General features: G+C 44.5%; 1 protein-coding gene across 1 annotated transcript; it reads right to left on the bottom strand.

The window, feature by feature from the left end:
* Positions 1 to 3317: 3317 nt before the first annotated feature.
* Positions 3318 to 7000, bottom strand: LOC125511526. Its single transcript, XM_048676916.1, has 6 exons — positions 6549 to 7000; positions 6410 to 6465; positions 5327 to 5452; positions 4791 to 4934; positions 4276 to 4539; positions 3318 to 4114 (listed from the first exon to the last, which is right to left on the bottom strand). Exons 1-6 carry the CDS (start codon positions 6961 to 6963, stop codon positions 3764 to 3766), a joined length of 1356 nt encoding a protein of 451 aa, XP_048532873.1. The 5' UTR covers positions 6964 to 7000; the 3' UTR covers positions 3318 to 3763.
* Between the last annotated feature and the right edge of the window lie 4706 nt (positions 7001 to 11706).

The raw sequence follows: 11706 nt of genomic DNA, 5'->3' as shown, positions 1-11706 counted from the left end.
TGATTTGTGGTATGCTCTTGATCTTGTTCTGTTTCATGCTGTGAAATGAAATGTTAGCTAGCACTGCTAGGGAGCTTCTTCTCCTCTCAACGTTGTTGCTGTCGATCTGCAAATGGCGATGACAGATTGTACACCATCTTGCTGTTCCAGTGTTTACATATTATTGGTTGCAGTACACATATGCCAGCATTGTCTGGCTGTAGTTGTCCATCCATGGATCTTGTTCTCTGCATGCTGCACCACAGTTGGTGATGGCCATGCCAGCATTGACTGGCTGTAGTTGCTTGGGCAGATCGCATCACATGGACGCATGTGTAGCAGCACAGCACACTTTGCCGGACAGCAAAGTTGCTCCTTTTTTCCCATTCTGCATTGGTTTACAAACCCCCCTGTGCATGGGATAGATCTATGTATCATTTACTATTACCTTCGTCCCAAATTACTTGTTTTACATTTGTCTAGATCGGATATATATATAATAAATTGTGCTACGTTGGACCGGTCTTATCTCAAGTTGCTTGTGAGATTCTGTCTGTTTGACCGGTCATCATCTTGTTCCTCTCGCTGCTATGTTTCTGAGCTAGTAATTTATATATCTACCTTGAGATTCGTCTATCTTATCCTCTGTGTAGCTGGGTTGATCTCCAAGCAGGCAACAGCACTAGTTTATGCTGCTGCCTTCGAGGATCATGCACACAGACACACTACAGAGACTGAGGCCATCAAGCAAGATTCTGCATATGCATGTGGCCATCCACTCTAGATCCACTGACGCGATCTCGACGAGATGACTTGGAGATGCAGCAATGGATGGAGTTATCTTGTTCATGGATCTTGTTCTCTGCCTACCACACTAGACCAATGGATGGAGAGGCAGATCACATCACATGGACGCCATGTGCAGGTGCAGCACAGCAAAGTGTATGGAGTAGAATAGATCCCTCATCTATCATTACTAGGAGCACTGGAGTAGGCTACAGTTTAGTGCTGCTCACTCAACAGTTATGTCCCTGCCACTGCAGTGTTGAGCCATGAGATGAGATGAGGCTGTCCTACGTTTGACCGGTCGTATCTCAACCCGCTGACAGATTACATCTGTTGGACAGATCGTATATCTGTTTTCTGATTCTTCTACTATCTTATCTGGTGTGCCATTGGATTGGTTTCATCTCCATTAAGGTAACAGCACTACTCTCTCCCTCCCTAAGACATTTTTGACACTACTACATTAGTGTCGGAAAACATCTTACATTATGAGAAGGAAGCAGTTTTTACCACGGTCATCATCTTGTTCTCTTCTTCTATCTTATCTCATGTGCCATTGGATTATTGGTTTCATCTCCATCAAGGTAACAGCACTAGTCCCTCCCTCCCATAATGTAAGACATTTTTGACATTTAATGTAAAACGTTTTTTTTGACTCTATATTATGAGACGGAGGGAGTAGTTTTTACCACCGCTTTCGAGGATCATGCACACAGACATACTCCCTCTGTCCCAAAGTAAGTGTCTCAACTGATCGATCCTCGACCCCGTGTCGTCCCCATGGGTGACCTGAGAGTAAACCCTAGCCGCTGCCACTCGACCCTACTCGCGTCTCTCCCTTCCTCGCCATGGTGGACTGGTCGCCAGCGCCTCCGGTCAGATCTGTCGTGGCCATCTCCTCCGTCGGAGGTGGTCGGCCTGACGCTGGATGGTCAGATCTCGAGATCCATCATTTAGCTCCGGTTGGGAGCCGACAAGACGTAGTTGCTGGTGAAAACCGAGCTGATGGCAGGCGATGGCGGCGTTCTGCATCGTTACCTTGATGAAGGCATCGTCGTGTAACTACTGTCGACAAACTCGTGCTGCTCCGGGGAAAACCCTAGGATCTGGTCTTCCAGATCGGACGATGGCGGTACTACGGTGTCGTTTTCTCTCATGGAAGCATCGTTTGTGGAGCAGCGCTGGAAGACGGAGGCAGGAGGTGGAGCGGCTTCGTTTTGCACGAAGCCTTCGGTGTAGATGTCAAGTCATGCCTGGCCGACAGGTGCTACGCTGTGTCATGCCTTGTCGGCACGTGCTACACCCGACAGATCTTCCAGAATCTTCGCGTCTGGATGGACGAGCGCGGGGCGGTGGCACCGTTGGGCGGCGTGGTGGCGTCGGCGGATGGAGGGACCGGTAAGATGATGCAGATCTCTCTCCTGAAGATGGGTCAGCGGTCCGATGAAGATGGCAGCGTCTAGAATGTTTGCATGTGGTGTACACTTTAGGTCTGCTGCACCGGCTGTTGGTTCCGATACGTTATGTGGATGGATCGACGACAATACTGAGTTTAGATATGGGGAGTGAGAGCACTCCACATTATCAATTTTTGTAGGTGTGAGTGATGGCTTCGGGTGGCTTGATGTATGTTCTTGTTAGACCTTTGTTGAATAATAAATAAAGATGGTCGTATGCATCGATTGATGCAGAGGCCCGGGGTCTTAACATCCTTTTCCAAAAAAGTATAACTTTACACTAAAGTTAGTACAAAGTTGAGATATTTATTTTGAGATGAAAGGAGCGGTAGAGAGAGGCCATCAAGATTCCTCCTATGCATTGCCACCTCTTCATTCAACCTACTCCAGATCCACTAGCATTGCCACCTCTTCATTCACCTACTCCAGATCCACTAGCCTGATCTGAAGAAGAAGAAAAGTTTGAGATAGCTTGGAGATGTAGCAATGGAGTTTCTTCATCTGTACTACACTACTACTAATGTCTGTTATCAGGCTCATTATATGCAGTGATATTATCAGGCTCTGGTGGGGTATATATGTGAGCTTGCTACTACAGTACTATACTTGATGACCACTTGAGCCTACCGCAACTGATGCTCATAACCTCAGATGTTTCTCTAGGCAGGCAGGGGAACCATGGATCTGGATGATCAGTCACTCACATTTATCCCCGAGAGGCTGAGACCAACATGATGTCCCAATTCACCGTTGCATCTCCGTCCAGTACATTGGTTGGTGCTACTACAAAGCAAAACACAATGGACACAAATGTCACAAATGACTCTGTTACATCCGAAGCAACGCTAAGATTCAAAAAGCATCATTGTGCACGCGGAGATCGATCTTCGCTGGATGAGAATGGAACAACGCCCAGACCGATCATGGCGTCAAGTTCGAGCGCCGGCAGACCTTGATTGAATCTTCAGACCGTTCTTGCCTTCCTATGGCAGCACACTCCCAGGTTCCCACAAACTGCCTTCTAAATCATGTAAGGGAATGGTTCAGCTCAAGAGCGCGCGCCCCCTTGCGCCGGATGCATATCGATAGATTTGATGACGAAAGAGGCACTGGTGCCACTCAGTCTATATGCAGCTGACCAACATAGTTATCAACAGGAAAGAACCAAGAGTACAATGTTCACTCTATCAACAGAAGAAGAGAAAAACTAAGACTAAACTCAGTTACACGGTGGTCACAGAAGCGCAACTATCTAATGCATGTGCTTCTGTACCACCTTGAGAGGCAAATGTATCACAGTATTGAGTTCAATCAAATACAGTGACGCGAAGTTGTTAAGCCACTCCAACAGAGGGCTCGACATCGATCTTGCTTGATTCATTCCGTTCTGCTGAAGTAAACGACGCATATTCTGGATTCAGATTAACTACTCCAACAAAGGGCTTGGCATCAACCCCATCTGATTCGTTCTGCTCCACGGAAGTACGAGGTGCATATTCTGGATTCAGATTAACCAGTCTGACAAAGGGCTTGACATCAATCTAGCTTGATTCGTTCCGTTCCATAGGGGTATGAGGTGCATATTCTGGATTCGGAATAACCAGTCCGACAAAGGGCTTGACATCAATCTCGCTTGATTCGTTCCGTTCCACGGGGGTACGAGATGCATATTCTGGATTTGGATTCAGCAATCCAACAAAGGGCTTGACATCAACCTCATCTGATTCGTTCTGCTCCACGGAAGTACGAGATGCATATTGTGGCTTGGAGCGATCACTGGGTAGAGTGCTGCCATTTCCGGTGGCACCTTGCGTGTTAGGATAACACGGAATGGCTGCCCTAGGTGCGTTGTTTGGAGAGAACAAATTGTTGTGAAAGCTTCCGAGAAGTGCCTGAAAGAAGCACATTTTAACTTAGTAACTGGATCAAGGTCTGCTGTCTCATCACTCGTCAGTTTCATGTAGGCATATAACAAAGGACTGAAATAGAAGAATGCAGTTCCTTATATTCTAGAAAGAAGCAAACTATTTTGGATTGAGGGCTTGACACCAACCTGATATGATTCACGCTGTACCACAGGAGTACGAGATGCATATTCTGGATTTAGATTAACCAGTCCAACAAAGGGCTTGACATCAACCTCACTTGATTCATTTTGTTCCATGGAAGTACGAGAAGCATATACTGGATTGGAACGCTCACTGGGTAGAGTGCTGCCATTTGCGATGGCACCTTGCGTGTTAGGATAACACGCAATGTCTGCCCTAGGTGTGTTGTTTGGCAAGAATGCACTGTTGTGAAAGCTTCCAAGAATTGCCTGAAAGAAGCATATTAAATAAGTTATGTGCTGTTATCACTTTGTCTGTTTCATGTAGGCATATAACAAAGGGCTGAAATAGAAGAACGCGGTTTCTTATATTCTTGAAAGAAGCAAATCTATTTTGTAGCAGATAACACTTGCTCATTAACATATTTCTCCTACGACAAATATGGAGGAAGTTTGAACACTAAATAACTGTTTACAGCAATGAAATGAACATTTTTACACGTTCTAACATCTTTACATACCTGGACAGGAGTTTCAGCTATGAGAGGTCCAGCTATAATGCCACTGATCACAAAACTATTGACAGAAGCAAGGGTAATACGCAGAGATCGATGGTCATTAGATGTCAAAATGGATCCAGAAAGCCGGATGATTTCTAAAGGACCCTGCAGAAATTGAATTAAGAGTTATGGAAACCAAATTTCAATGGATGAATAGAACTCATAAGAAAACTGTGCTCACACGGAAACATGGACCTCTGTAATCACAAATACTCCCTCCGTTCCGAATTACTTGTCGCAGGTATGGATGTATCTAGATGTATTTTAGTTCTAGATGCATCCATTTCTGCGACGAATAATTTGGAACGGAGGGAGTATAACTGAGACAAAAACTGCAACGTTCCCCACAGGCCTTCTTCATGTAATTTGACACTGACACTTGTTCAAAACAATCACTTGACCCACATTTCCATCTTTAGAATTTCATGCTAATGATGTTTGCGATGTTGAATAACTGTAAAAACAATATGTTAAATCTTGAGGAGCTAAGGTCAAACCTTGTGATTTAGAATGACACCAGATGGCTGGAGTAGAACTGCTTCCCTAACAGACCCAAGAGCTGAAAGAATGCAGATGGCCTTCGAATTCAGCTGTGAGACCGCCATGACCCTTGATATGATATCCTGCAGAACAATTTTCAGATGATGAAATTTCTTGCCACATTTAATTGGAGAGAGTATGTTCAGTGACCAAACATTGCCCCTCTGTTATGAGGTTCATCCAAATGTTAAGACCTTTGCATATCATGTATATAGAAACAGGGGGGTTTCACAGCAAAAGGAAACCCACGGGCTAAGACAAACACATGTTCTTCTGTGCAGTGTTCTGGCCCTATTGACCATTATATTCTCTTTCCTTCTAGAGATATGACTGTATAACTTGTGCCAAATTAAAATAAAGATTCACTTGTGCTGAAATTGGGTACTGACTTCACCCCATCCAACTTGTCATCAGTGTTTGGTTCAGCTAATAGGTTCATTTGCATCAATAGGTTAAAACAGTAAGCATTGGCCTCGTTTGCAATTTTACGTCAAAGCAATAATAAACTTCTAAAGATTAGCCTTTTTTTGAAGATTACAGATCGCGACCGAGGTCCTATGCTGCAATAGAAGTCCAACTAAGCTGCAACTAGAGCAATGAACAGCTCATAGTGCCACACACAACACTCTGCACATGCTCCCTCCGTTCACAAAAATTAAGATGTTTTGGATATTTCAATATGGACCACATACATACTGAAATGAGTGAACAAACACACTAAAACGTGTCTATATACATCCGATTCAGAAAAAAGGTTAGAGCATCTTCTGTTTGTGAACTGCGGGAGTGGTTTCTATGGACGGTTGCACATTCCAAGGCTCTTTAACAAGAATTTCTTCTCCATTGAGGGGCATAGGAAATCAAGACAAGCTCTCTGCACACAATTTCCATTGAGGGGGCGGCGAAAGCGAGCCTTTGCATCATCGAAATGAAACATATGTGGCTTGTTTGGGTTCAGAGTATCAGCAGGGCATAGTCATTCAGAGCTTTTTGGTTCAGTTGTAATTGTACATGAATGAACAGAGAGTCGAGCAGCATACCTCTCCCGCAGCAATGGTGAGCACGTGCGGCTGGAGCCCGCCCAAGTCCCCTTGCCCTGTCCACGGCCACAAGCGAGGATGTCAGCAAACACTAGGAGGTCAAGCATCCATGAGCATGCATCGGGACGAGAAGGCTCACCGAGGGCGGTCGGCGCCGGATTCGGCCGCGCAGCCGGCGAGGGCGCGAACCCCGGCGGCGGCCCGAGCCCCGGCGTTGGCGGCAGGCAGGCGACCTTGCGGGGGCGCCCGCGGCGCCTCTTCTCCGCCGGAGGCGGCAGCGGCGCCCGCGGCGGGGGAGGGGGAGGGTAGACTGGGCGGGGGATCGGCTCGGCGAGCCGCGGCGGCGGGGCGACGCGGGTGCGCATGGCCCACACGATGGGCGACGGGCCCCGCAGCCTGTGCAGGCCCGTCGGCGCCTCCATTGGCCGCGTCTGGGAGGCGGCCTGAGGCCTAGAGGCAGCCGACGGCGGCGGCGGCGGCGGCGGAGGAGACGGCGAGGAGGTGGCTGCCACAGAGTCCTCCCCGGTTGACACCGCCGCTTCCGTTTCTTTCATTTTTTAAAATATTCGTGCTGATGTTGAAGTTTGTTCCGCTTATTGGAACTTGTTTGGGATTTATTCTATTTTAGTATAAGAAATGCATATACCAAGAAGGGTATAAATGCTTGATCCATTATATTTATACAAATATAAATGCCACGCGTTTTCTGTTTTCTTCCCGAGGAAGGGTCTCAAAGGACCCGGAAGCGGCGGTACACGGCAATTTGCGTCATGTCCTAAAAGAAACTTTTATACAAATATAAATGTCCCACTTTTTCCTTTTCTTTCGCAGGAAGGGTCTCGAAGGACCCAGGGCGGGGGGTACATGGTAATTTATATGAGCCCCCCCCCCCCCTCCCCAAATATAAGTGCCACATATTTTTATTTTTCTTCTCGAGGAAGGGTCTTGAAGGACCCGGAAGCGGCGGTACACGGCAGTTTACGCCATATCCCAAAAAAAACTTTTATACAAATAAATGTCTCACTTTTTCCTTTTCTTCCGGAGGATGGGTCTCGAAGGACCTAGAAGCAGGCGGTACACGGTAATTTATATCAATCCACCCACCCTCCTCCCCAAATATAAATGCCACATGTTTTCTTTTTCTTTCACAGAAAGGTGCTGGAAGGACACTGAAGCAGTGGCACACGATTGTTTACATCAGGTCCCAAATAAAAATAAATATTAGAGACAATAACTCCTTGACTTACGCAAAGAAGACCCCAGACAATGGAAGAAAATATGAGCGGTCTAAATTAGCTTCTCCACATTTGTAATCTTGCCGTTGCTAGGGATAGGCCAGTTGAGACGACGGGTCCTCCACAACACCCCTTTCAGCAGGGGCGCACACCCAAGACAAAAACCATGAAAGTTGAGAGGAAGCTACATTGTCTCCCCTTAGGCAGGCAAGCCAAGCCTCCCTTCCACTAGTGATGCATACCAAGAAAAGAAACCATGAACTTTGAGACGAAGTTATACTGTCTCTCCTTAAATAGCCAAGTAGAGAGGAATGATATCAGCAGCCCTTCGGTCAGAAGGATCAAACGTTGTGCCATGAAGGCCAACAATCAACGGTTGCCACCAAAGCTTCTTATAGACCTCGTCTATGATCATGGGCTCCATCCTCTTTCATGGGGTCCAACTATCTGCCACTTCGCTGCTCCTTATCCGTCTTTGATCATGGATGCCGCCACGTTTCAGGCGCGGGATGCGTCTCCCCATCGAGGCAGTTTTTTTGGGTTTCATTTTCCCTAGGTTTTTCTTGGGTTTATTTATTTTTAGTTCTTTGTTTTTTACTTTTTATTATTTTTGTTTTTCTCAGTTTTTCTCTGATAGGAATAGGGTGTCTTGCACTCCCGCACGGAGCACAAGTGTGCTTCTGCATGGAGCACATGTGTGCTTAGAATGGAAGCACCAGTGTGTTGTGCTCTTGCGTGGAGCATATCTGTTCTTCACCCCATGGAAAGCACAAGTTAGTTTACTTGGAAAGCACAGTTGTGTTCCCTTCTTTCCAGTTTTGGGAAGCTTTTACGCATTTTTGTTTGTTTCATGTGTGTTTTCATCACCGGTTTTTTATGGTTTTCTGTTTTCACATTTTCCCTATTTCTTTTGCGCTTTTCTTCTTTCTTTTCCCTTTTTGTCTATTTTTTAGACACATTTAAAAAAATTGAATACACTTCAAACATTTTTGGAATAGATGATGACCATTTTTCAGGCACACATCGAGCATTTTCCGAATACACGCCGAACATTGTTTGAATACATGTTGAACATTTTTCAAATATGCATTAAACATTTTCTAAATACATAATGAATATTTTTATACACACATTGAAGAGTTTTCTTAAATTCCATTAACAATATTTTTAAACATGCGGACATTTTCTAAGTGTTAGCACATTATGAAATGTCATGACTTTTTTTACTGGTACAAAACATTTTTTTAAATTAAGCTAACATTTTCTACATTGTATGATTTTCTTTCAAAAGTAACTCTCAAAAATATTTTTGATATGCGTTGACATTTTCTAAGTGTCACAAATTCTTCTGAATTGTACGAAACAGTTTTATAAATTACAAGCACATCTTTGCACATTGTATAAATATTTCTCTTAAATATCAGAAACATATTTTGAAATGCCCAGTTAATTGTTGGAGTTGTATGTTTTTTTAGAAAAAAACTACATGATTGTTTGTAATATATTTCCTTTTAAAATATCACTAAATTATTTTTGAAACATGTTAATATTTCTTAAATGTCAGGAATAAAATTGTGCGATTTTTTCTCACAACATGAGCATTTTTTAATGTGCATGAACACTTTTAAAATTGTAGTAAATAAAATTTTGAAATATATGTACTTAGAATATTTAAAAATAAAAACAATAGAAAAAAATATAAAAATATGAAAGAAACCAAACGAAGCAAACAAACATATGTGTTCCGAGCAACTGGGTCGGCCCACTTCGGAGGCTGCATGAGGGGAGCGGTTCTACTGTCTCATTACCTAGGGGCGTGTTTGGTTGTCTCCACCAATTTTGCCTGGATTGCATGTGTTTCTCTGATGGGCAAGGCTGAGGTAAAACGGTCCAAAAATTAGCATCTGTACATAGTTTGGTTGCCAGCATCTAGGCTGGTTGCACGAGAGAACTAATATTGACCCACCGTTTGGTTGGCCGCGTAGTAGCCGCACATATCACACGTTGTTTGGTTGTAAACTGCATAAGATGTTCTCACCACTTCTCATTAGTGGTGACCTTACCACACACGATCTGAACATAGTTTCAGTCCTAGCTAGGAAACAAATGGCAGTTCATCCTAACTACTATCAAATGACAGTAGAAATTATTAAGAGCCATATGACTGAATAGGGAAAAGTTCATCGATGCTAACTAGGTGGAAGTCCATCCTTTCCTCTTCCTCTTCCTCTTTTTCTGTCATTGTTGTTTCTTCTTCTTCGGCTTATTTTTCTTCTTCTCCTCATCTACTTCTTCTTCTCTTCTGCTGTTGCTCTTGCTCTTCTTCTTCCTCAGATCTTTGTCCAACCTCTGTTATTCCACATTACCTGTGCCCACTCTATCCTTTTGTTCTTCCAGGCTTCGTTGTCAAATGCTTCCACACCATGGTCGGAGCTGACAACATTGTCACGCGTCACATCTTCCTCCTCAGACATCAGTTCATCACAACCCCATTGCAGAATCCAGTGATGTAGAATGCAACAAGCAAGCACAAGCTTGACCCGAGCGAGGAAAGTGTGGAATGACTTCTAATCTAGGATCTTAAACCCATTCTTCAAAGCTCCAAATGCCCCCTCAACAGCAACTCTAAGGCTAGAGTGTCTGAGATTAAACAGCTCCTGTGGAGTCCTAGGATAGTTCCTACCAGTGATCGACTCCTGGGGAGGGGAGGGTAGACCGGGCGGGGGATCGGCTCGGCGAGCCGCAGCAGCGAGGCAACGCGGGTGCGCATGGCCCACACGATAGGGGACGGGCCCTACAGCCTGTGCAGGCCCATCGGCGCCTCCATAGGCCGCTCCTGGGAGGCGGCCTGAGGCCTAGAGGCAGGCGACAGCGATGGCGACGGAGAAGGAGGAGACGACGAGCAGGTGGCTGCCACAGAGTCCTCCCCGGCTGACACTGCCGCTTCCGTTTCTTTAATTTTTAAAAATATTCGTGCTGATGTTGAAGTTTGTTCCGCTTATTGGAACTTGTTTGGGATTTATTTTATTTTATTATAAGGAATGCATATACCAAGAAGGGTATAAATGCTTGGATTAAACTAATATATATTATATTTATACAAATGTAAATGCCATGCGTTTTCTTTTTTCTTCGCGAGGAAGGGTCTTGAAGGACCCGGAAGCAGCGATACACCGTACACGACAGTTTGCATTAGATCCCAAATAAAAGTAGCATTTATACAAATATAAATGCCATGCGTTTTCTTTTTCTTCGGAAGGATCTCGAAGGCCCCAGAAGCGGTGGCACGTGATTGTTTATATCAGATCCCAAATAAAAACAAATACTATAGATAACTCCTTGACTTATGCCAAGAGGACCCCAAATAGTGGAAGAAAATGTCGTTGCTAGGGATTATGACACTTGGGACGACGGGACCTCCACACCTTCCTTTCCAACAGCGACACATGCCGAAGAAAGAAACGATGGACATTGATACAAAGCTACACTGCCTCCCCTTAGGCAGCCAAGCCAAGCTTCCCTTCGAGTAGCGACACACGCTAAAGAAAGAAACCATGTGAAGGAAATATGCCTAAGAGGCAATAATAAAGTTGTTATTTATATTTCCTTACATATCATGATAAATTTTTATTAGTCATGCTAGAATTGAAGTTAATATTTCAAGAAAATGCCTGGATTAAGAGATGTGAAGTCTCCAATAAGTTCTATAGCTGCAAAATGGAGGAGAACAGTTGTAAGGGCATATTTATACCTAAGGTGTTTTGGTGATTTATGACAATGCATTTGCGGACTAATCGTGTGTCTCGAGTATTTCAGGTATTTCATGACTAGGCACAAGACGGTTAGGAGCCCCTCGAAGATTATTGAAGACGGCGTTTTTTCTACGTTCCTTTTTTGGTGGATTTGAGTCGTAGGAAAGCCGTACTATTAAGAGGGGGTCCGTTTTGAAAAGGTTTGGGTGGAATCGTCACGTACACGTTTACTCCTCTTTGCACCACCTTTCCCTTAGCACTTTGGAGCATCCTCCGTTTCTTCGTGTTTGTGCAAAAAGAAGTTTTCCTA

This window comes from Triticum urartu, chromosome 5 (assembly GCF_003073215.2).
Source record: "Triticum urartu cultivar G1812 chromosome 5, Tu2.1, whole genome shotgun sequence".
Taxonomy (NCBI): Eukaryota; Viridiplantae; Streptophyta; class Magnoliopsida; order Poales; family Poaceae; genus Triticum; species Triticum urartu.
The sequence above is the reverse complement of the archived record's forward strand: the minus strand, read 5'-3'. Positions and strand labels throughout refer to the sequence as shown.